Raw genomic sequence first — 27654 nt, 5'->3', positions numbered from 1 at the left:
CCATATAAAAAAAGACATTTATATATCTTAACCAGATAAAAGGTTTGAGATGGGATGAGTCAAGAGCTTGTCTTTCAAAATCTTCCATAAAAATTGGCAAAGGGAGGTGAGACCCCATAGAGGTATCCTCTATCTGCTTATAAATTTTATTCTTCCAAGAGAAATGACCAGAATTTATAGCAAAGGAAAAGAGGTCAATGATATCACGGGGGAAAAACTTTTTTTTTTTAAAGCAATGAGGTGTCATTTAAGGGAATGTCTGAGAACAATGAGATGATGTCAAAGCTTACTAGGATATCAAGTATCATTAACAATTATATTTTCAATGGAGCTTTTAAAACAGGCAGAATTTTTTATGTATGATGTAGTATGACCAGTAAAGAAGGGGGGGGGGGGAAGCAAGAGTTTTTTTAAATGTTTGGATAATTTATAGCAGGAGAATCAGTAGTATCTACTATAGGTCTGGGGGGGGGGGAACTGAGTTTATGCATCTTAGGCAAGTCATATCTGGGGATGGGAGTTGAGTTTTTTTTGTGATGTCAGGAGACAGGGAGAAACTTTTTTTGAGTAGGCTATTCAATTTCTTGATTTGAGATTTAGTGGGATCATAATCTAAAGGTCTGTAGGTGGAGCAGTCTCTATGATGATATCCATGATCTTACCATATTCACTGGAAGTGGGGATAATGTAACCACTTCCCTTGTCAGACCAAGCGATAACTATGCTTCTTTACATAGTTTACTGAGGGCATTGAGCTGGCAGGGAGATAGATTTCTTTATGGGGGGGGGGGGCAAAAAATCTATAAAGTGAACTGGCAATATCAAGCCTGATGCTATTAACTATCTCAGAACTTAAGTTATGGATACCACCAGTGGTGAGCAATGGAGATTTTAAAAGGGCTCGCATCGTCGAGCAAAAAAAAAAAAAAAAAGAAAGAAAACAGGCTAACTTAGTCCTTATAATACTTATATTGCAGCTTTGTAGAGCTTCTGACAGATATGATAATTCCTGTAGGATATCAATCATTAATGCAAGATCTCTTAAAAATTCCAAATTGAGAATTTGGTTTAAAAAGCTTATATTAATCGTTTGATGCAAAATACTTGCATAAAGCTGGGTAATTTCTCCACACAGCAAGAGCTGTTCGTAAACTGCAAGCTGCCTATCGTGGTCCAAACACACAGCCGATCTTTAAAATTTTGATACCAAGGCCTTTTGCAATCATATTTAATTCTCGTTGATTTTTTCGTGATTGATGATAAAAAGCATATAATTTATCCATAAATATTTCAAAATGATTTATTTCTTTAATTTTTTTTATCGAATCGTCTAATGCTAACTGTAAACGATGAGCTACACAATGCCATCTCACAATGTTGGGAAATCTTTGTAGAAGTTTGATTGCAACACCTGATTTGTTTCCTAACATTATGCTAGCTCCATTAAAACAAAATGCAATGAGATAATTTTTTAAATAGTTATCAGAAAATCCATATGAATTTAAAGTAGCAATTATAGTAGCATGTATACATTCTGTGGTGATATTTTCTAGTTCTACAAGATTATTAAACAACAAGGGGCTCACAAATTTGAGAAAAATTTAACAAAGGGCTCGCACGAGCCCTTTATAGCTCACCACTGGATACCAAATTCAATGTTGAACATTAGGTCTAGGGCCAGAACTTGACGACGTGCAATGGCAAAAGTGTGACCAAAACTTAGGGAGCTGTTTTGATAGCTGTTTTAGGAAGCCTTTTTGATAAGTTAACTACGGTATGAAGAGGTTGCACTTGAGGAATGGGTTTAGAATCCAAAAGTCTGTTACTTATTGATATTAATAAGTTTAACTATCCTTATCCTCCCCAATAAAGGTGAACCCCTTCCCCTCTCAGTTCCAGGTATATATAGTTCCTGTTCCTGCAAGTTGGCCTACAGCATCCATATATTTGCCTTCTCTCGGTCCATTTTGATAAGGTTTCACTGGCTAAGTTTTTAACAGTATTAACAACACCAAACCATTTAATCAAAAGATGTTTTATTAACTGCTTATATTTCACTGAATTTTAAATTAGCATCAGAGCACAACACACTTGTACACGTGACAGTGAGTAAGTAAAACAATAAAATTGCAGTGTACAAAAGATCCAAAGTCCTATTCATGGCACCCTCTAATTGTTTGGAAAAAAAAAATTTATTACAGCTATGTGGGAGTCGTTCTTAGGATGACAGTTTCCCAAATGTTTGGTAAATTAATGCAACCATACTTGTTCAGGTTACGTTAAACAATCGCATCATCATCCAGTCCAACAGTATGGCATTTTATAAACACTCACACACACAGAGCCAATTGTTCTAACAATACAGCTCTGACCACAAAACTCAATTATCTGCACCATATGTTCTTAGCTAAAGGCTACAACCTCTACAAAATAGATAAAATACTACACATCCCCATTATTCCTCCCTCCTCTAATACACAGGAACACAACATGACCATTTCTATTCTCTATGTCAGAGGTACATCAGAAAAGATAGTCAAAGTACTGATGAAACATGGCCTTCACAACACTTTCAAACCGCATGTAAAACTAGCAACTCTGAACGCTCACCTAAGGATAAACTTCACCCTTTAGCACAGAGGAGTGTATGAAGTTCCCTGTGACTTGGCCTACTATGGACAAACAGGAAGATCAGTTAACATCTGCCTAGAAGAACATAAAAAATACATTCACTACTATTACTATGGCAAGTCAGGACTGGCAGACCACGCTTTGAACACTCCTACATACAGGATTAGATGGAAGAAAACGAATGTGCTATTTAGGAGTTGTTACAGATCTGAAAGATTATTTTTTGAATCAGCAATGGCTTTGAAGAATTCTCCTAATCTGAACAAGTATGGCTGCATTAATTTGCCAAAAATTTGGGAGACTGTCATCCTAAAAGCAACTCCCACATAGCTGTAATGATTCCCTCCTCCCCCCAATATTAGAGGGCACCATGAATAGGACTTTAGATTTTTTTGTACACTGCAATTTTATTGTTTTACTTACTAACTGTTACGTGTACAAGTGTGTTGAGCTCTGATGATGCTGATATGAAATTCAGCGAAATATAAGCAATTAATAAAATACCTTTTGATTAAATTGTTTGGTGTTGTTAATACCGTTAAAAACTTAAGTCATGAATAACTGTCAATACCTAAGTTTATCTGTTAGATTGATGATTCTGCACGGAGAAGATATTATATACAAAGCATGATGGTTCGGCAAGTTGAAACTGCCCAGAAAATTGAACAGGTTGGCCTTCCTTAAACGATGCCGTGACAGTGATATCATTCCAGCTTTTTTCAAATTTAAAGAAAAGTTACAATCGGCAAAGGCACATCGTATTTATCGACAGGCAAGTTTAGTGTTTCTACGAGAACAAATCGCCGCTACCCGCATAGAGCTTAGTAAGTTAAACAGCTCTATTGCCACTCTACAAGAAGAGCTAATCAACGTCTTAAATCCTGAAATGTGGACTGTCCTACATTGCATCTCCGAAATTGCAGCAAAAAAAGAATTTACAAAAGTTAAAAGCAAACACCTAAAAAAAATATGAACTCCTAGACAGCACCAACATACGAAGTTCTGACCGCAACTTCAGCGAGACCAAGTGGTCGTAAATCTATTGTCAGAAATACTCACTGAAGAAGCCAAGAACGCTCTCAGACTAGGACACAATTTTGCTGTCACACCTCAACAATTTCCAAAATTAGAAATCATGATCAAAGTAGAACGGGGCATCTACGATCTTCTGCCGGCAATGGCCAATAATGTGCGCTTAGATATAACAAATATTCTAAACAAAGCTAAACCACCAAAATGCAATATGCCACGTAATGAAATAACTCCCTTAAGAAAGTTATATAAGATTATCATTACAAAAGCTGATAAAGGAAATGCTGCAGTCATCATGTGTCAAGAAGATTATAACAAAAAAATGCAAGATCTCCTATATGACGGTTCCACGTACCAAATTATAGATCGAGATCCCTCTGTGTCTCAAAGAAAAAAAGTCCGAAAATTACTAAAATAAGTTACTTCTGGCCCAAAGAAATCATCAAAAAAATAAAACCAATTCATGTTAAACCACTGCGTATTAATGGATTACCAAAAATCCACAAACTTAATAACTCCCCACGCCCCATAGTCGATAGCATAGATATTCCTATGTATAAACTGGCCCAACATTTAGCCAAGTTGCTTACTGGCAACTCCTCTACTTTTGTAAAAAAATTCAGTCCATTTCAAAACACTAGTTAAAAATTGTATCCTAAAAACTTCAGACATAATGGTCAGTTTTGATGTCACCTCTTTATTTAATAATGTACCACTTATAGACACTAGATCTGATTAAGTCTAAATTTCCCCCTGATATTTTTGAATTATTCAAATTTACTATGTATGCAGGTTACTTTACATGGGGAGGAAAAATCTACAAACAGATTAATGGTATTGCTATGGGTCCCCCCCCCCCTTTAGCAAACTTTTACATGGAACACTTTGAAAACAAAGTACTTACCACAGCTACATACAAGCCACTAGTTTGGTTACGCTGTGTAGATGAGGTAATGTGTAGATGATGTAGATAATGTGGGGCCAAATGACAAACACAGACAAGACACTTTGGATGCATTTGTCACCTACCTAAACAGTCAACGCCCCAAAATCCACTTCACAGTAGAAAAAGAATCTAATAACTGTTTTACCATTTCTTCACACATTAGTCACCTGCCTTTCAGATGGATCACTATCTTTTTCCATTTACAGAAAGCCAACACCCACAGGAAGATACTTACATAAACAATCACATCATCATCTAGTCCAACAGTATGGCATTTTAAAAACACACACACACAGAGTCAGAGCCATTTGTTCTAACGATACAGCTCTGACCACAGAAGCTGTGCCATGCCATACATTCTTAGCCAATGGCTACAACCCCTACAAAATAGATAAAATACTACACAGCCCCATTACTCCTCCCTCCCCTAATACACAGGAACACCTCTATTCCCTATGACAGAGGTACATCAGAAAAGATAGCCAAAGTACTAATGAAACATGGCCTTCACACCACTTTCAAACTGCATGTAAAACTAGCAACTCTGATCCGCTCGCCTAAGGATAAACTTCACCCTTTAGCACAGAGGAGTGTATGAAGTTTCCTGTGACTGTGACTTGGCCTACTATGGACAAACAGGAAGATCAGTTAACATCCACCTGGAAACATAAAAAGTACATTCACTACTATTACTATGGCAAGTCAGGACTGGCAGACCATGCTCTGGACACTCCTTCACACAGGATTACATGGAAGAAAACGAATGTGCTATTTAGGAGTTGTTACAGATCTGAAAGATTATTTTTTGAATCAGCAATGGCTTTGAAGAATTCTCCTAACCTGAACAAGTATGGTTGCATTAATTTGCCAAAAATTTGGGAGACTGTCATCCTAAGAGCAACTCCCACATAGCTGTAATGATTTTTCCCCCCCAACATTAGAGGGTGCCATGAATAGGACTTTAGATCTTTTGTACACCGCAATTTTATTGTTTTACTTACTCACTGTCACATGTACAAGTGTGTTGTGCTCTCTGATGATGCTGATTTGAAATTCAGCAGTTAATAAAACATCTCTTGATTAAATTGTTTGGTGTCATTAATACTGTTGAAAACTTAATAACCTTAAAACTTAAAAACTCAAAGAAACTATTTTTAACCATCAACACCTACGCTTATATGTTAGATGTCTCCTATAAGGTCTGGCTAGGGCAACTCGTAAATACTGGCAAGTATATTCCCGTAAGCTCTCTGGTCAAATTTTATACAAAATGTTTATAGTTTCTGTATTTGGCTTTGAAATAATGCTGGATTTAATATCCACTTCATTTTTATAAATTTGCATCACCGAAGTGAAGTCTTTTGGCTCTTTATTTTAGTAAATACTTATACGCACCAACCAAGAATTTGCTTACAAAAAAAACACCTCTCCGATGTTTCAATTTCTTTAGCACTGAGAGTTTTTGTCTCTTAAGGTTTCTGCCTGTTCTCTGATGAAAACCAACCCGTTTGAAACAGCTGTCAGGCCAGTGAAACCTTATCAAAATGGACCAATAGGAGGCGAGTATATGGAAGCTGTCAACAGCAGGTATGTCTCCTATAAGGTACGGGCAACTTGTAAATACTGGCGAGTATCTACAAGTTTATTCCATATTTTTATATGGAATAAAAAGGAAATGATTTAAAACACCAAACTGGTTGTATAAAAGACAGGTTGATCAAAGACTAGAGATCACAGATATGAGAGTTATGAGAAAAATTAGGAGAATAAACAGTCGGGCAAATCTGAAGTGGTGTAATTACTTAAACAGAATGGGAAAAGTGAGAGGAAGATCTAGGTTGATTGATATAGTTAGAAGTGCTTTAGAAGACAAAATATAAAATCTAATAACATTGGAATCCTAACTAATAACAGACTAATTTAAAGGACTATTTTTGATAATAAGAAGTAAGTTATTAATAACATCAGCTTTTCATATAGTACTATCATAGTATCCCAAACATCCCTTGAAGGAACAACAATATCAGGAATTTGACATTGAAAAATTTCCTATAGGAAAGATGAAATATAAACTGGACAATACAGACAAGATTGGCCTTGTAGCCTTAAGTTAAACCATAATTCCAAACAGCCAACAGACATTAATCAGAAATGCCCTGTAATGGACAAAATTAGTCCAGATGATGCATTCAGTTTATAATGTGACTATATGGCAATAACTACGCATTCTGAAGCACAGAAAATCTTTGTTAAATAAAAACTTACTACTGAAAACATACATTCATGCATAGATATATGTATGTACATAGATACATACTAGATAAAGTTCATCACCCAGTATGAGACCACTATCATGCTAGGCCTGAAGTGGCTTGAAAGTGGTCCATGTTTGGTCTCTAGAGGAGGATTTCTGAATATATAAAAAATAAACAAAATAAATAAATAGAAAGAATTAAAAAAAAATCCTTAGCTCGTGTATAGTATTAACAAAACTTTTCGTAGGTGAGGAGACAAATTAGCATACAGATATTAAAATACATACAATGTAAGATATAATAAGAGTTCGCATTAATAATTCTTCACAGTTCTTACTATAGGGCTATAGTTCACACTAGTTATATACAGTATATCTTACTAATAACATATATACTGAGTAGCCAAATTATTAGATGCATCCTTATCATCCAGATAGGGAGATATATAATGTCCATTCCAGATTATATAAAGCATTTAGGTGGGGACACACACATACAACACTATAATGAGACAAAGCATGTATTATAGAAATTGTCTACTATCAGGTCATCCCAAAAGTAATGTAGTTTTTTTATATTGTACTTATACAAATGTGTCTCAGTTTGTCTAAACATGAATTTTTAAAGCTTCATATGTACCAATAAACTAAGGAGCCTCATTCTAAGGAATTCCACCTTGCAAGATCATCATATATAAGTTATTGTTTTTGATTTTTTTCTTGAATAGTTGGTTCAGTATGGTGAACTCAAGCTCATCATTTTCTTACTGTCAGTAGTGATGAATGATGGCAGACAGTTCACCAGAACACTGCCTATGAAAAAAATCTATGGAAGAAGCACCAGGCAAACAAAGAATATCAGAGTGATTGGGATGAAATTGTGAAGGAAAAATTATCAGTTAATAGGATTGGCATCATCTGATAAAATCAAGCATTTTTTTTCGGGGGGGGGGGGGGTTGCGCACTACTCCAGGGGTGGAAACGGTATTCCAACATTTGAGATTTTATATAGTATTAGTAGTGGTGCAGATGAGAAGTAGTTTCTAGAGTGGAAAAAGGGCACTTAGAATGACTTTTAATGGGATTATATTGATCAAGTGCATATAATAAACAACTATGTTATACCAACTAGTTTCACCAACTAAGGCTGTTGGCATCTTCAGGGTACATAACTGATGTAAGGCACTAAAAAGTAAAAAACTGTTACAAACTATAATCAACCGATTCCAATTATATTAGACAAGGAACAGAGCACATACAATACATGTACAGAGCATCCATGATCTCACTTGTTGTTATTTAGGAACCTTCTATAGTTGGCACTGTAATTCAGTTCTGGTGAGTTGAGAGATCTAATAAGAGTCTTCCAGATCATGAGCAAGATTAGTCCTTGGTTTCTCTTAAAGTTTTGTATACAGTAGGCAACTGCTGTGGCCTCTTTAAAAATTCGGGAGTGGAAGTCCTCCTCTATGTAAGGAATTATGCTTCTATCCCACTTTATGATATGGTTCGTTCTTGAGAAATGAAAAGCTAACCCCAATTTTTCTTCTCTATTATTATTGACATCACCAATGTGTTCTTTTTGCCTAATTTCAAGGCTCCTTGAAGTTTGGCCAATGTAATTCAAGCCGCAGGGTATGTTGTAAACTCCAGCATATTTGAAGAAAGGATGGCTATCTTTTGGAGAGCTTAAGAATTGCCTAATCGTTTCTGTCGGTTTAAAGGCCACTCTTATTTTATGTGGTCTAAGGAGTCTTGCAATCTTATTGGAAACTGTCCCTAAGTAAGGAATGATGATGGCAGAAATATAACATATATCATCTCGTTGTCTTTGTCGGGATTCAGAGAAAAGTATCTTGTGGACGAGTCTTTGAGGGAATCCATTCATAGTAAGGTTGGTAGATGTCAAGGATAGTTCTTCCTAGAGGTCTTATTGATCTGTTGTAAGGAGAGAGGCACAGTTCTTCAGCATGTGTACAATAGTAAGTTTCTGAGAAATGTGGTGGGAAGAAGTGAAATATAAATAACGTCCTCTATTGGTAGGTTTGCGGTAAACTGAGAGGTTGATACCACCATTTGTAAGTTTCTTAATTCAAGTGTCCAGAAATGATAATTGGTTATCTTTTTCAACTTCTAGAGTGAATTTGATTGTGTAGTGTAAAGAGTTGATCTTGTTAAGAAAGTCTAACAGGTCCTTTTTTGTGTGGTTCTAAATAATAAAGATATCGTCCACGTATCTCCACCATACTGTGGGTTTAGGGTCTATTTGAGATAAGATTTTACTTTCAAAATCCTCCATAAAGAGATCAGCACAAGATGGAGAGAAGGGGGCTACCCATTGCAAGGCCAGTCAATTACTGATATATGGTTTTATTCCATATGAAAAAGTTTGATGTTAAACAATGACGAAACAGAGAAGTAATGTCTTGTGGGACAAAGTTTCACATAATTTGTAAAAACTGCTGTGGCCTCTTTTTTAAAGATGCCACAGCAGTTGCCCGCTGTATACAAAACCTTTACAGGAACCAAGGACTAATCTTGCCGTGATCTGGAAGACCCTTATTAGATCTCTCAACTCACCAGAATTGAATTGCAGTGCCAACTATAGAACGTTCCTAAATAACAACAAGTGAGATCATGCAAGCTCTATGCATGTATTGTACGCGCTCTGTTCTTTGTCTAATATAATTGGAATCGGTTGATTATAGTTTGTAACAGTTTTTTACTTTTTAGTGCCTTACATCAGTTATGTACCCTGAAGATGCCAACAGCCTTAGTTGGTGAAACTAGTTGGTATAACATAGTTGTTTATTATATGCACGTGATCAATATAATCCCATTAAAAGTCATTCCAGAGCTTTATGGTCAAGAAAATTAAACGTTTTTTTAACATAAAGGGCACTTAGGTTTTATGGAAGCTGAGGAGTCTATAGATGTGATGCCTTTGTGCCAGGAAAGGCCAGAAGTGCCAAGAAGAAAACTGATTATATTTCCATCACTACTACCCACTGCTGCAGTTTGACTGACACTACTGTCCATTACTAGAATGTGCTGTAATGCTGACAACATTGAGGAGTTTAAACATTCAGTATCTGTTATGTTAAATTATACCCAAAAAATCTTTACTTACTTCATCATGTGGAAATCTTTCAGCAGAATTAGTTGTCCAATACTGAATAAAAGGCACCGGGATAAAGAGAAACATAACAATAAGAAAGACTGAACCAGCTATTACTCCTGTTGCTTCAGGACTATATAAAAAAATAATAAATTTATAAAAAAACAAGATTTATAACCAAACGAAATAAAATTCAGTAATTTTTAATTCTTATATTTATATCTAAATATACTTGAGTAAAAATATGTTTACAAACACACAGTTTATTACTGTGAAAATAACTGACTGACAAATGTTTTATTTTCACCATCTCAATACACCGTTCACCCAACTTTGGTGAACAATTATACATACCATTCTCGTGGTCAGACTTTTTCACTAAGTAATAAATAAGCAGACACAGCTTGACAAATCATGCAAAACTTTGCTCACCATATAAAAAATTTACTTTCCCAAAATTTTTCTCCATCATCCAATCCTATTTTTAATGATATATCTCAATAAGTCAACAGGAGTTCCAGAAAAAGGTCAATAGTGATGTACTGTGGTTGGAGAAATTTGTTGGGTCTACAGCTACTTACCAGCTAGCAAAATCGGCTTGTGATGGGTGAGCATATTTGTCAAGCCCTGAAGAGAGGCATTTTTTGCTCATGCAGTAAAATTGGCCATGTTGGTCTGGCCTTCAGATAGAAATTAGAACTCAAAAATATGCACTACCATTTCCTCAAATCGTGTCACCTTCGTAGAATGATATGGTGCATTATAATATTGACATTCAATTAGATCTTCCCATAAAACTATCAGAGCATAGGCAACTCAGAATTGTTCAGAATATTAATATAATTCTCAGTGCTCATTTTTTTAGACACTAAAATAAGAAGTTTGATAGGCTGAGTAATTAGCATATTCATTCTCCAACCAACAGACTGCAGACTGAAATCCCATCAAGGGCATGGATATTTGAGCCTGTCTTCAGGTACGAATATCACTGCCAATATGAGACCACACTGAAGTGACATGAAAAAACATGTACATGGCAGGTCTATGTTTGATCTACCATGTACTTTGTCCATGTCATGCCTGAAAGAGAGGCAGTCTGAGTAGTGATATGTGGGAGGCACTGTCGATGGCACATTAAGACAAAGACTGGTCTCTCTCTCTGTATGGATGCCATGTCCAAAAGTCTCCTCTCACTACATGTCCCCACTATAGCCTTCCATCTAACCATGATCAAACTTATGAAGAATTTTGAGAAAAATGATAGTGACACTGCAATAAAAATGAATTTCCCCCATAAACTAATCTCAACAAAAAAAAGACACATCACAACCTATCACAATATACAAACCAAGTCAGAATCCCTCAACTAAAACTCACTTCACACCACCCCTTTTTTAACATCCATGGCATTAACACCAACTTAAATGATGTTCACTCACTTGCAATATCATTTATGTTGATGTTAATGCCATGGATGTTAAAAAGGGGTAGTGTGAAGTGAGTTTTTGTAGTTACATCCACTACTGTCTACCTTCTCTGGCTCAAAGTTTCCTTGCCCCCCCCCCCATTTAGTAACATTCATTTGTTGCATTACCAGTTATGAACCAGTAATAACTATTCAGACCTCTTCACATTCCTTTCCCTGAAACTCAACCATCTGCAATCCATCTATCAAAATAGTGAGCTCATCTTACTAGACAACCTCAACGTCCACAATTCCAACTGGCTCCCAACGCTGCTGACCAAACTGGACAAGGAAGTCTGCTATAAGTAATGACCTAACACAAATCATACTTCTATCTACTCAAATTCCTGATAAATCTTGTCACTCTGGATCTCTTTTTGACCAGTTCACATTCTAGACACAGTAGAGCTCACATCTCCTCTCTCAGCAACTCAGACCACAATCCTGTACAAGTCTCCTCTCTTACAGAATGTCCTTCCTAAACCACACTCCTGATCCCTCATCTTCTGGCAGTACAAAGGTGCCAAATGGGATGATCTCCAGGATTTCTACTCCTCCTTTTCTTGCTCTGACTAGTGCTTATCTGACACTCTAACACCTGCTCTGAACGAGTCACAGGCATGAAGGCCTTTATCCCCTCATCCTACCCCCAAATCTTCATCCTCTTTCTAAGCTCTAGTTCCACTGAAAATGTATCAAAGCAGTTGAAGATAAAAAAAACTTCCGCTTATTGCATGTGGCTTGCATCAAGAACTCTAGCTTTATACTCTGCCTATACCAAAGTGTATAACAAATGCAAAACAGTCATCAGCAGATCCAAATCAAATTTTATAAAGCCCAACAGCAGAAAAAACTTTCCTCCTGCCAAAATGGAAGCCATGCTTTCTGGTCCCATGCTAAGGCAGTTGGACACAACTTCTACTCACCTGCATTTCCACCTCATGCTCTCATCCTGATGGTACCACTGTTAATTTACCCAAAGATAAAACTGACCTCCTGGCATCACTATTTTCCTCCAACTCCTGCATAGATGACCAAGGGAATTTGCCTCTTACCATACTAGAATCCATACACCGTATGCCTCCTGTAGTTTTTCGACAAAAAAAAAGCATAAAAAAAACTACTAAATAACTTGGACACCAAAAAGTCTTCTGTTCTTGATGACATCTTTCCAACTGTTCACAAACACTGGTTCCAGACCTAACACCTGTTCTGCAACATCTCTACAATCTATTATACATAGCTAGCACTTATCACAATGTGTGTGGATGCAATTTCACATCCCACCTATTACAAAAAACAAAGGAACAGAAATCTATGGTCACACTACCAAAAAACTGCCATCACCTCTGTCCTCTCCAAAATAATGGAAAAAATCATCAGTAGCCAACTTCTCCATTACTTAGAGCAACCAATTAATCAGCAACCACCAGTATGAATCTTGCCATACAAGATCCACAACTGACATCTTAGCTTACCACTGCAAATGTGCCACAGAAAGGTTCAAAGAAACTTGCACTGTTGCTCTTGACATTTCTAGAGCTTTTGACTGTCCAGTATTGAAGCCTGCTAAACAAATTGCTATGTTTTAATCTCCCAGCCACCTTCTTTAATTGGGTAGCCAGCTTTACTCATAGGGAGTATAAGTCACAATAGATGGTTTCCTCTCTTTAAGCATCACCATCAATGCAGGAGTCTTCAAGGCTCAGTCATATCACCTGCTCCCTTTCTCCTGTACATAAATGACCTACTCTCAATCTCCACTAATCCTTTCCACAGATTTGCAGACAAAAGTACTCTCTACTCATCCAATAAAACCATGTGATACTCTGACATCCCAGTGACAAGATCATCAACTAGTGCCTTAAACACTGATCTACATACTATCCTTCAGCAGGGTGATGACAATCTTGTCAATTCAATGCCACTATAACACAGTCTTACCTTTTCTCTCGCAAAAGAGATCTCACCTACCCTTACTCTGAGTAATACACAAATCACCAGACAAAATCAGATCTCTCTGCTGGGACTAACATTTACCTCATTAGCATCCAAAAAACTAGGCATTCAATATACTATTTTACACCCAAACAACTCTTTATTATATATAAATCCCAAATCCATTTACGCTTAGAGTACCACTCATGTATTTGGGATGGTGTACCTAAACTTCCCTAAAAATCCTTGATGCTGTCCAGAGTCTCCTCTGGACAGGCTCACAGATGATCCTTCTCTTACATATTCACTCCAACCTCTATCTCACAGACACATTTCAGCACTGTGTCTATTCTACAGGTACTTCAATAGTAATTGCTCTGCTGAACTGGCAACTATCATTCCTCCACTTTCTGTTGAATGTTAATACAAGAGTAGCAGCTGCCAAGCATTCTATTACTGTGCAAATACAAACACACCAAACCTGCTTCTCCTCCTCTTCTTTTATTTCATCCACCTCTGTCATCTGCAACAAACAAGAACCTACAACTTGACAAAAAAATGTCAATAAACTATCTGAGTCCTCACCTGCATCTCATACACAGAACTGATGTGTATATAGGCCCTTTTATCTCTTGTGTCATCATCAGCAGCTTTTGTCAGTCCACTGCTGGACGAATGCCTCTCCATGCTTCTTCCATATTAGCCAGTCTTGGGCATCTCTCCACCATAAATGTCCATAACATCTTATCTCATTATTCCATCTTACCACTGGTTTACCTTGTTTCTAATAACCAGTTCTTGGTTCCACTCTGTTAGTCTCTTTGTCCATCTATTGTCACATTCTATATCCTGCCTATCACCATTCGTTGCCTTTAATTACTAAGGTGATGTCCGTTACCTTTGTTTACTTCCTTATCCAATTATATATGTTTTGTATCTAACTGGGTTATTCTCAAAATGGCTCTTTCCATGTTTCTTTGTGTTGTTTTCAGTTTCTCTAGGTGTTTTTCTAGTCAGACTTCAGGTTTCACTACCATAGGTCATTGTTGGGAGTACACACTGGTTGTAGATCTTTTTAGGCAGTTTGGTAAACTGCTTTTAAATATCTCTCTATAATGGTTAAAAACTTTACGTCTTCATGTTGGAGGTTTAATGGAATATTATCAGCACTGAGAAAGGATTAAAACTAATTTTAATGCTTCCAATATTTAGTCTCAGTCACAGAAGAGACATTTTCAGGGATTACAAAACACTTTTTGTAAAAAGGGATAATTAATGTTTTCCAAATTTTGGGAAGTTTTATGCAACTGTATTTGCATAAAACTTCCCAAAATTCAGGACATTAATTATCACAGATCCCTCTTTACATCCTAGGCTGCCTACAAACGCCCATAGAGGGCACACCACCTAAAGTCCTATCTAGGTGGTGTGCCCTCTATGGGCGTTTGCAGGTAGCCTATTTGTGTGTGTTGTTACAAAAAGTTTTTTAATCCCTGAAGATGTCTCTGTGACTGAGATGAAATATTGGAAGCATTAAAATTAGTTTTAATCCTTTCTCAGTGCTAATAATATTCCATTAAACCTCCAACATGAATTCTTCACAGCAGTTAAGCCTCAACACACTTTCCATCCTACTGTTATTCTAGCCTGAAATTTCATTATCAAGTTTATGGTTGTTATTTTGAATAACTATTTCCACCATATCATATTTTTGATTTTTTCATATTATTTGTAGGCCTATTATCCAGACTTATCTCTCATGTATGGGATCAATAAAAAAAGGGAGATTTTCAGATTATGTAAAATATAAATAATAAAAAAAGCAAAATATATATAAAGCTAATACAAAATCTTAGTCTACTCAGGGTACTAATGTACTTGGTTTACAACCTTTCATGAATGGGAAGCACATAAATTTTTTTTTTTTTTTTAAATGAACTGGAAGCATATCTACACTGAGGTCATCACACTTGACATAACATTGTGCAGTGCTTTGGTACATAATGTTCTTCTGACAGAGTCACCACATCCAATTACTTCCATATGTTTTAATGAGTATATCTATCACCATGATTTGTTCCTCCATACCACAGCTTTCCAACAGTCTACTCTCCAACCATGGAAACCACGTCCACATAAATGAACCCAACTATTGTTTAGGATGACATCTGGCATAAAAACTTGCCTAGAAATTATACTCTTGTTTAATCCTTTATCTAAGTGTAAGCAAACAAGCAAAGTGTGCACATGAAGTATCTTCCTGACACTAGGCTACTTCTATATATGAGGGGTACCCAAAAATAACAGGAATTATGTTTTTTTTAAAAAATAATTATTAAAGTTTATAATACCATACTGTAGTCTCCTTCAAACTAAACTCTATGTGAATCAGTGCACTTGTCCCAATGTTTTTTTTACACTGTTGGAAACAGAACTATTTCCAGAAGTGGAAACTGTTCAACTGGAATACTGTTTATGGCCCAACAACTTTTCTTTCCCCTTGTACACATCAAAGAATCCCTGCCCTTTTTATGCGTAACAAGATGAAAATGAAAATTTATACAGTTACTAAGGGATAATTACCCAAAACACCATGTTATGGAGGGGACCAGGGATTTGAGAATGCTAGATCTGGTAATATCATCAAAAGATATACCCATACGAGACTGCATGATCACTTTCCCTGATTAGAAGTACAGTGTATCTTGAAAAGTGACTATGCAGTCTTGCTCTAGGAAGTTGCTCAACATGTGGAACTCTCTGTCAAGGGCATATGGTTTATATTGAACTGTAAAGCTGGTAATTATGACAGACTTAGGAGGCATCTTGGAGCAGTGCCATAGCCTGAGAAGCTACAAGGAAAGAATGTCAGTAGTGAATGGAACATGGTCAGAGATTGTTTGGAAGAAGCAGTATCTGACTGCATACCCAAGGTCAGGAGGATTAAGTGGATGAGTAGAAATATAAAGCAAGAGCTCAAAAAAAAAAAAAAAAAAAAAAAAAAAAAAAAAAAAAAAAAAAACATGAAGAGAATATAAAGAAAAAGATTATCAGCATACTCTTGATCAGTACATATAAAGTGCAGGCAAGAAGGGCGATTAGTATGGTATAGTTCGCCCACCGTTTGTAGATCTCTCCTTGGCATTTTGCCAAGAATAGTCAATTCATGCTGAAGGGGAGAAAGAAATGTACGAATGAAGGATGTACGAATTGGTCGCCAACATGCGAAATCACGTGCTTTCTTGTCTGTCACCGTACTAGTACTAGCTTGATTTTTGTTGTCGCTTTTTTGCATTTTTTTTTATTATTAATTTGTATGATGGATCCAGTACAGTCAACAAGTTCTGTTGCTAAACGTTTCAGTAGCTCTTGCAAAAGAATATTGAATAATGTGCTGACATTCTGCGAAAAAGAATCGTCTCCTTGTTCCCCTTTCTCAAGTCATAAAACGTGCAAGTGCAATGGCGGGCATATCGGGGTCGACTGTTAAAAGAATTCATATGGAATCAAAAGGTGAAGGTAAGCCAAAATTTAAATCTCCTAAAAAAAGCGCCAGAGTAAAGAAAACCATAGAAGCCGTAGCTTTGAATGATTTTGATGTAGACGTTATAAGAAGAACTATTCACGAATTTTACGTGGTCAAGAAAAGAGTGCCAACTGTTCCGAAATTGATTCCTGTGCTTAAAGAAAAAATTAATTCTACTTGGAAAAGAGAAACTTTAAGGAAAATACTTCATGAAATCGGATTTTGTTTTAAAAACTCCCAGAATAAAAGGAAACTTATCATGGAGCGAAGTGACATTGTTTTATCTAGAACGCAGTATTTGAGAACAATAAGACGTTTCAGGGAGGAGAAAAAACCGATTGTGTATCTAGATGAAACTTGGATTGATAGTAATTTAACTGGAAAATGTTGTCAGTCTAAAGAAGAATGTGGAGTGCTACAAACCGGAAATGCCTCGCAGTGCATAATAATTTTGTGTGTGGGTGAAGAAATGGGTTTACAGAATTCAAACTTACTATACAAAGCCAATTCAACTAGTGGAGATTACCATGGGCAAATGAATTCCACGAGCTTCAAAAAGTGGGCAGAAGAAAAACTGATTCCAAACCTTCCTAAAAATGCTGTTGTTATAATTGATAACGCTTCATATCACTCTATTCAATTAAACAAAGTTCCAAATTGGTCTAATGAGAAGCAAGTTCTTATGGATTGGCTTTTGGCAAATAACATTTCTCATTCCCCAGATATGCGAAAAATCGAATTGCTTAATTTGGTCAAAAGAAACTCGCCCACAACTAAACTATTGAAATTTGACACGATGCTCAAAGAGCATGGATTTCTAGCTTTGAGGCTACCACCATATCATTGCAATATTAATGCTATTGAGTATGTTTGGGCAGAAGTGAAAAGTTTCATTCGCCATCGCAACGTAACTGGAGATATTGACATGTCGAAACTTTTTAAGCTTTCAGAACAGGCGATTGAAAGTATTACAGTTCAAAACTGGGGAAAATATTGCTCTCATGTCACCTCATTGGAAAATATGTATTGGGACAGAGACGGAATTATCCAAGAATTATGCAACCCTTTGGTGATCAGTTTAAGTGAAAGTGATGGCGATTCGGACATTGATTCAGATGACTCTGAAGATTAAAAGGATTTGATAATGGTATTTTTTTCCAACTTTTTTTTGCATGGGTTTGTTAAAAGAGTCACAAGTCAAATAATTAACCGGTTTAGGACATTAAAGTGTCTCAGTTCTCTCAACTGTATGTTTAGAATATCTAAGTTCATTTGAAAAAATTTCTGTTTTTCTGTATTTTATTTTATAGAAAACTTTCTTAAAAATAAACTTAGTTAAATTTTTGTTTTATGCTATACCTTTTTTAATTTTGTCAATACTCTATGTACATTTTTCCAACTGTTATACAAGCAAAATAGTTACACTTTAAAAACTATAATGTTCGTAAAAGAAAAGCTAAATTTTCCAACCTGTAATAATAAACAAACACATCCCAGAAGACAGATTGATTATCCTATTATCGGAATGGATTCTCCTTTTTCTGACATGCACAGAAGTGTCAAGGGATCTCTAATCGGTGGGCGAACTATAAGAAAGGCTAAACCAGATTATGAAAATTAGCTAAGTGGGCCAAAATAAATCCAAGGGTTTTTTTTTGCTGTGTAATGAGTAAAAGAATGAATATGGAAGGATGATTTTTAATTAATGCTGATTGTAAGAAGGTGACAAAAGAAATAGTCTAATTTGCTGAGTGATCACTCTGCAAAAGTGTATCATCCAGGTGGAGATTCTGCAGTTGTTCTGCATATTCAAAAATCAATACAAATACAATAGTGGAACTGGATGGCATGTTGGCCACTGTCCTACGAGAATGTGCAAGAGAATTGGCAGTACCTTTGATGAAGCTCTTTAACCTGTCTCAACTCTGGCAAGGTTATAAGGGAGTGAAAAGAGGGTAAAATAATTCCATTAGATAAAAGTAGCTCTAAGACAACAGAAACAAATTACAAGCCAATAGGGTAGGAATATGATACTCTACAAAGGGTTGCATGGCTTTGCAAAGATATTTGACAGAATACTGCATGGAAAACTATTACATAAGTTGCAGCAAATGGGAATGGATATCAAGCTGGTAGCATGGACTGGGGAGGGATATGGTTGACAGACAGACACCAGAAAACAGTATATGGCAGAGTGGAATCCAGGAGAATGAGGGTGACTAGTGGAGTGCCTCAAGGATCTGAACTAGAGACACTACTGTAATTTGTATATTAATGATATAGGGAATGATTTAAAGGGGAAATATTCAGTTGCTTGCTGATGATGCCAAACTGGGGAGGAGAATGGTTAATAAATGTGAAGTAAATATACTGCAGGATGATTTAAATAAATTAAGCATTGAGCAAAGAATAACGGTTGCCAATTTAATGATGCAAAAGTCATTCACTTTGTGATGAAAAGATTGCATACTATGTATTACACTGATGAGGCTAGGGATCTGGGAGTAATGGTAAACAGATTTGAAGTTTAGAGGGCATATTGCAAAAGCAGGCAAAATAGCTCAAAAAGATTACTTGGGTGTTGAAAAACATACTAACAAATAAAGACAGGAAGGTCATAAGGGGCTAAGATTCAGCCACAATCTTGTTTGCTGTATAGATTTGGTTACCTAGGTTTCTGGGAGATCAGGATGTTGTGGAAAGGATCCAGAGACAAGTGACAAAGCTGGTGACATGTCTATGGAATGCTCCCTATGAGGATAGATTGAAGAATTTAGTTGACAGGCAGAAAAGAGTGGTTCTATAAGATTGACATGAAGGAAAATTTTCAACATGTGATAAATGGAGAAGAGCTAGGGATCATCCCTGGAAGTTGTGCAAGACTGTGGTTGGTTAGTAAGGATGTGTGGACTAGATTTTTTGCTTGAAGAATGGTGAATGAGTATGCCCTGACAGTGAATGAATTTAAGGAGAGGTACGATAGTTATTGTATAAAGGTAAGTATGGATTTTCCACAATGAGTTTTCTGATCAACAGAGATCCCTGTATCTTCTGACTGCATGAAGATACATGCTAATAATAGCTGCGGATACCCTGAACTTCTGGACGAGTGAAGCAATTCACCAATTCAGCACTCTTCTGTCCCATAAGCTGATGTAGTCTGCCTGACTGTTTCATGGGGTTCTTCTTACTATCAGTGTTCATATTTTAAAGATATCAGCCAAAGTTGATTTCAAACTGTGCTGCAAGCACAAAAATCAATGAAGGATTATTATTATTGCAAGAGATAGCCTATGATAGTATTTCGCAGAAGGCTAGTGACTCTGAAATACATTCCCAGTGACAGTATTACACAATAACTAGTGTGCAATGCATTTCTTGCTTCCCTCCCCCCCACCGCACCCTTTGTTATACTTAGTTTTGTTTTGGTCAGTAATCAAGAAAACAGGGATGGTGTCTTTATAATTCTTATGACATGTTTAGTGCGTGTACTAAACGTGCACGCACACAGGGTATTTCACATCGACTTGACTAGTTATAAATTATTATATCTCTAAAGCCCGCCTGGTTGGCTGAGTAGTTAGCACAATCGGCTCTCCAACCAAAAGGATGCAGGTTCAATCCCACATAGAACATGGATGAATGTTTGTGATAGTCTTTCATCTTTATACATTCATTAATTCACATACAGGCTGAATATCATCATATATCTAAATATCTAAAACTGCTTTAAGAATAATAAACAATGAAAATATACAAGGATAAATACAAAGATTTTATTCAAAGTGTTGCAAGTGACAAGAACTCAACATGTGTACCTCGAGTGAGATGGCAAATATCCAGACCCCTGCCAGGTTCTGTATTGTAACCAGTGGTGAAGCTAGAGCTTTTGCTGCCTGGGGCGGTCCCTGAATTTACCACCCCTATCAATACACACCAAAAATACTACAAAAAGTCAAAATGACATACAGGGAAATAAATTAAAGCACTATGTTTATTTTTGAATTAAAATTTAATTTCAACATTCTAAAATATTATTTTTCTTGCTTTTCCATTAGCAAAATTGATGACATTGTTGAAGTCTATTGCATCGCTCAGTTGCTGTTCTATAGACAGTATGGCAAGATTTCTTAAATGCAAAGTGCCGCCCAGGGTGAACCCCCCCCCCCCAGCCACGCCACTGATTGTAATATATCACAACCATGGAATTGGAACTAAAGAATTGGTCCTTTTTTAGAGATGAACTACTGACTTGAAAATGCAGTAGCTAAAAAAGAACTGCTGCATCTGCTATATGAAGTTTGATTTCCTACTAATTTGAAGTGGGAGAACTGACTGCAATTACCATTTTTTCAGGTGCAAATTTAAATACCAACAGTAAACAATACTGTGAAGAGAAATACAATAAGCAAATGGGCAGTAACACACATAAGCAAGAGGGATAACTAACTTATGGAAAGAAAAATCAGATTACAAGAAGAAGAAATTAGCTGAACAGGCTAAACAAAATTTCAAAGAAATTTGTTGTCTATGTCCTGAATAAAAAGACATATGATTATGGGTGGATACTTTTAATGAATGCAGATCACAGGAAGGTGATAGTAACAGGAAAAATAGAAAAAGTTAAATGACTGAGTGATCACCTTGCCAAAGTTCATTGTTATAATGAATATAATAGAGAAACTAATGTGATGAGTACTGATATGAGAATAGAGGCAGTCTGAATTGGAAGTGATCAGATTTTACAAAATCTCAATGTAAATACAGCAACAAGATTACACAGAATATCTGCTCTGTGTTATGAGAAAGTACTGGCAATGCCTTACACCAAGTTAATTTAATTCTCAGAACTGGTAGGGCTTCCAAGAAGTAGTACAAGAGTAAAACTGTTCATTACATAAAGATGCCTCAAGACTGAGGAATTTTGGTATAATCTGAAATATACAAAATAGTGAAATGGCTCTTATACCAATTTTTATCAGAATCAATGTGGCAATCTAATTTTATCTGGAGGGTTCTTGGCTCAATTGCCTTTGTTAATTCAACCAACTTATTGCTCTTTATTTTTTTTCATTTGCACTCCAATTTTATATTCATAAAGCAACAATATTGACTGCTTAAAACATTTATATTAAGCATACACAATCATTTTCAAAGGATTATTATGTCAAGACTTCCACTATTGCCAGACTCGTATATTATGAGTCTGGCAACCTATCATATAACCCATTTTGAATTCTCTCAATGCAGGCACACTGGCAACGATACCACTTGCGCCCAGCCTACCTCTGCTGCCTCAGGAATGAAATTTCGTTCACCCATATCCTAATTACATGTACACACACACATAAGGAGCATATAACCGCATTGCACTAAAGGCGACGGAAATCAGAATTTAAGCATATTACGGAAACAAAGCATCCTGATTACTATGTTGACGCACGAAATACAATCGTTCTTTCATCAGTTTGATTTATCTTTCTTTATATTACTACAATAAAACAATCACTACAAGATTATTCCAACTCCACACCCATCTAATTTTATATAGACGTCTATGTTTAATGAAAGATTTTTCATAATCAAATGAAGCGTACATAAAGCACAACTCACATTTCCTCCTTAACAGGTTTGCTCATATCCTTGCCAGAAAGGCGAGCTTTCAAAAACATTTCTTTAAACTTTGGTAGCACCCTAAATGTAATTAAAAATCCTATTAAAGAGAGAATTGTGTTGATCAAAAGGGTGAAGACTAGAATCATATTGATATGACTGGATCCAAAGTAAAAAATGTCTTTACTAGTAAAAAGCATTCTTCGTATATACTGGTCTCATTTTTGAAGATAATATTTATTTCATTATTATAATTATTATTACATAATACTCCTATATTCTAAGTCCCTTCTCTTGTTCATACTGATACGTCCACAACCACAGCACTCAACTTGAATTTATTGCATCCTTCACATACAGCGCCATCTGCAAAATAAATTATAACATCCCCCCCCTACCCATAAAACAGCGTACACATGTTTCATGACAATTAGATGCAGATCATCAATTTCTTTGCTTACTTCGTTGCTTCTCTTCTACCAAGACACATAGAGCCTTTGCAGAGAATTCACCAGCTCTCTAAATAATATCCCATCGTATGTCATTCTCTTAGCCAGTTTTCACTTTGTTCCTCTTGTTTGCAGATTCGTCACATTATCTTACTATTTTATTCAGGATCGTCCTTTGGATCTAGTTTCTTCGCACTTTGGTTCCTAAACTTCACAAATTTTACGTAATATTCTGTTTGTTTCTAACTACTTTCCAACCCGTTGTGCCAAAATCGTCTTGTGTTAGGTTCAAGTTTTTTCTTATGGCTTTACCGCAAGATTCTGTCTGATAATTATTTTGAATTAACTGTTAGCGATATTTCATTATTCTATGCCAGATACCAATGCAGCGACAGACGACTAATTTTGTTTTCTCACTGAGTTTTAGTTCATACATAAATCTATGACAACTGTCATGACCTAAATTCAAAAGACATATACTTATTATACGTATCCATGGGCTCATTGACAGCGGTTATTCTACTCTACCGCACAAAACTCTCTTTCAGCCACTCAGTAATCCGCCAGCTACATACAATGCCATCTAATGCCCACTACAAATAGTAATTTTTGCATGTAAAAAAAAAAAGAGTAGTTTTTATGATTCATATATAATTTTATCGTTTTTTCACTCTCCAAATTTGCGTTCATAGGTATCGCCTTAGTTGTTTAATGTGTTATGACGGTCCTCCATAAATCCTCTGTTTAATGCATATTACAATCCTTCAGATGTTGCTATTCTACCATTCAACTCTTCTTCCAGAACTCTACTCACTCACAATTGTATTTGACATTTTGCACATGCTTCAGATTTTCTTAAACACTGCTAAAACGTCTTCGTCTACTTTCAATGTGGGAATAAAAGGCATTAGCTGATTTGATTTTGATTATATCTTACTAGGAAAATGCGATTGATGGGGGGAAGGAGAAGTTCGTCGATTATTAGAACAATCTTTGTTATGGAAGGCCTGTGTAGCTCAGTGGAAGTGGCGCTTGCGTCCTCTGTGCTTGGTGGCTCGAAGTTTGACTTAAGTTCAAGTCTAGAAGACAACTGGAGGAACTTTTTATAAGCCTTTCTTTAGTCGATCTCTGGCATGGGCAAGCGGATTTTTTCCTCCCGTAAACTCAAGAAAATCGACCGTAGTACCCACATTATTTCAGACAGTGACATATGCTCTTAGGGTTAGGTACCAAGAGATGGCAAGCAAAAGAATGAACTGGACCAATAACTTTACTGAATGCAAACGGTACTCTAGTGTCACTTGTTTGCCAGCCTCTTCATCGGTGGCTGCTATAATTAGTGATAGACATGGGCCAGCTATCTCTGATTGGCTATCGGTGGAGGTTAAACTGCCCACTCAGTCTTCAAAAGCTAAATATAGGGTATAAAGGCGTTAAATCAGCTAATGCCTTTTATTCCCTTACCTACTCCCTATAAGGGAATAAAAGGCGTTAGCTGATTTAATTTTTTTATTTATCTTTGTTATTATCCCCTTTATTGATTTTCACTGCAACATTCCAATCTTTTAGGGTTAGAATCCCGCCTCGAGTATGGATGTTTGTAATGCCCTCCATTCATTCACACATGTGCACTCTCCCAAGATAGACTGGGTGACCATGGAATAGATAAGTAGACCCAACCTCTCCCTCACTGGAGAGAAAGGTTGGGTCTACTTCCTCAGCAATGCTGGGCAATCAGTTGGGTCTTCGAGCTCTTCTTTAGATATGACTCAGATCAGAGGCAGCTCATCGACTAACTCGGAAATAGGTAAAAAAAAAAAAAGCAACTAGAAAAGTTCCTTTAGTCATCGACTAGAATAGAATAACTTTCTTTCTTCCTTTCTTCTGCAATCTAGTGTTGTGGAAGTTACCACAAGTTACGCAGTAATTAGACTGCTATGGTCAAGTAACTTGGATTCAGAGAAATGTAATTAATGCTATCATATACTATGGTAGCAGATTTTTGATCCTGGAAACTCGGATTTTTCATTCCACATACAGGAAGATCGGCCAAGAAAATACACTTAATTTATATATAAAAAGTAAGGAAGACGATTACAACAATTTATTGAATTGTGAAACAACTCAAGCAGCATGCGAAAGAAGGAACTCTGGGTTCTAAACCTAGATTTATTTATAACGTCAGAAGGAGTCTCCGTTAAGAATATGACTATTTCACCATCAGTTGGTAACAGTGATCATGCTATACTTTCTTGAGAAGTATCTAATTATATATATGTTCTCATTAGAACAGGTTACATACTGAACTACAAAGCTTGAAATTATGAGCAACTTTGGAGAATAATATCTTCGATCCATGGTATTAGTTACTGAATGGGAAAATGTCAGCCATGCATGAGAATCTTTGAAAAAGTACTTAAATTAGGCGGTATCTGAATGTATCCCTAGTGTTCGAAGAAAAAAATAGGTCAGGAGTGAAACGATGTGCAATCTTTTTAAGCACGAAATCCATCAGAAGAGGATAATGAGGAAAGACATCCTGAGAGAGGTTATAAAATATATAAAGCGCAGGCCAGAAAAGTAATATTGTGCGGAAAGCTAAATCGCAGTATGAGAAATTGGCTATGAAAGCTAAAGACAATCCAAATATTGTTATGCCGCAAGCAAAAGAATGAACGTGGACCAATAACTTTATTGAATGCAAACGGTACTCTAGTGTCAGAAGTTAATGAGATTGTTCAGTTAATGAATGCTCACTTTGCTAAGATATATCAACCAGGTGTATGTAACAGTGCAGAGTGCTACCGCTAGATTGAATGAAGAAATCGATGTGCATGAAAATGTGTTTGGAGAGCTGTTACATAACCTTAATAAGAAATTGTCAATAGGGAGAGATTGAATATCAGCAGTTTTGCTAAAGACATGCTCAACCAAATTGACTAGGCCTTTCGCATGTTTGTATAACTTGAGTCTCAGCTTAGGAATGATACCACAGGAATGGAAGAAATGTATGATAGTTTCATTGTACAAAGGTGGTATAAAAACTAATGTGTTTAACTACCAACCTATTAGTAACTCCTGTGTGGTAGTGAAGATTTTAGAAAAGTTGGTGAAAACTCGCATACAGAAATGGGTAGACAAGCTGTCTTCTGAAAGGTGCAGCATGAGCTTACTAAAGAACGGTCATGTTTTAGCAATTTGCTCATATTTTATAACAATGTTACGGCTGAGTTAGATAAAGGGAATGGATACACTATGATAACGGTAGATTTTGCTAAGGCACATGATAGGATACAACAAGAAAGGGCTGTTGCATAAACTTGAGAATATGGATTTGGAATATAAACTCTTGACTTCGATTAGTGGTTGACACCACTGATTGAAGTCAAGTTGACAGACAGATATCAAAAAGTGGTATACAATGGGTGTAAATCTGTCAGATTTAAGGCAACCAGTGGTGTTTCTCAGGGTTTAGTCCTTGGGCGTTTGTTGTTCAGTCTGTACATTGATGACATCAGGAAGGGTCAGACAAGAGATATGCAATTGCTTGCCAATGATCCGAAGATAAGAAGAGTAATCAGCGATGCTACTAATATCCAATACTTACAAAGTGATGTGAATAGGCTGTAAATTTGGGCAAACGAAAATGGCTATCAGTTTAATGTTATTAAGTGAAAAGTTATGCATTTTGGCGTGATGGGATTTCCAGCGGCATGTGATATTAGCGGGAGTATGCTACAATAAACTGATGAAGCTATGGATCTTGGCGAAGTCGTGGATAGGCATCTGAAGTTCAAAGGTCACATAGAAAAAGTTGCAAATACAACTCAGAGGATAATTGCGATGTTGAAACGAACTTTGAAATGTAAGGATAAGGAATTCATCTGCCTCTTCATAAGGCTTTGATAAGACCACACCTGGATTATTCTGCGCAGATTTGGTCTCCCGAGTTCCAAAGAAAAAAGCTGCAGAAAGGGTGCAAAGAAGAGTTACAAATATTATATCGGAATTATGGGATTAGATTATGGGGACAGACTGCTCATATGTGCAGACTAGTAACAGGAGAAAGAGGGGTGATATGATAAAGGTGTATAAACTTCTAAATGGGTATTATAGGATATCGTCTGATGAGATTTTTTGTTATATGGAAGGCGAACATCCAAGGAAGTTAAGTTTGTTCGTGTTGCAAATATAACCAAACGGTATTTTCAACACGGCTATAGATACGAATGTTAAACAAAATATAAACGAAATAGAAAACCCTATCAAGTGTATGTACGAATACATGATATGTTATATTTTACTTTGCAAACACCTAAGCAATAATCGAATATTATTGCATTCTCTGTGACAGTGACTGTCATCATCCGCGACTGTAATTAAAATTCCCATACCTCTTCAGGGGCTTTGGCAGCGGTTGTTGATACTTGATTTTTCAAGGATTCCCACTGGAAAAAGTCACACGGATTTAGAGTCTAGATACAAAACAGCCAAGGAGTGGGATGCAGAATAACGAATTAGTTCGTGTAATAGACTTTCGTGAAATCTGAGCAAGACATTTCCTGAATGTCATCAACATTTTCCCTAATAAAAGAGTTTTGATAGTTTATTAACAACATAGTAGATGTAATTAATAATAATAATAATAGTGACGCAATCAGGATTTAATTGGGGGGGGAGTT

The 27654-nt window shown here is 36.3% G+C and overlaps 1 protein-coding gene across 1 annotated transcript in view; it reads right to left on the bottom strand.

Annotated features, from left to right (window-relative positions):
• Positions 1–22833, bottom strand: part of Alg7 (Alg7 dolichyl-phosphate N-acetylglucosaminephosphotransferase) — a 73019-nt gene extending 50186 nt beyond the window's left edge. The window contains exons 1-2 of the mRNA XM_090413220.1: positions 22524–22833; positions 9994–10114 (exon numbers count right to left, since the gene is read on the bottom strand). Of these exons, the coding sequence (XP_090269346.1) occupies positions 9994–10114; positions 22524–22723 (321 nt within the window). The 5' untranslated portion in view covers positions 22724–22833. The remainder of the gene's footprint in view (positions 1–9993; positions 10115–22523) is intronic.
• Between the last annotated feature and the right edge of the window lie 4821 nt (positions 22834–27654).

The sequence above is a fragment of the Typopeltis vanoorti genome, chromosome 23 (assembly GCF_054136105.1).
Source record: "Typopeltis vanoorti isolate ZY-2024b chromosome 23, IOZ_Tvanoo_1.0, whole genome shotgun sequence".
Classification (NCBI taxonomy): Eukaryota; Metazoa; Arthropoda; class Arachnida; order Uropygi; family Thelyphonidae; genus Typopeltis; species Typopeltis vanoorti.
This window is presented reverse-complemented; position numbering and strand designations above follow the sequence as displayed.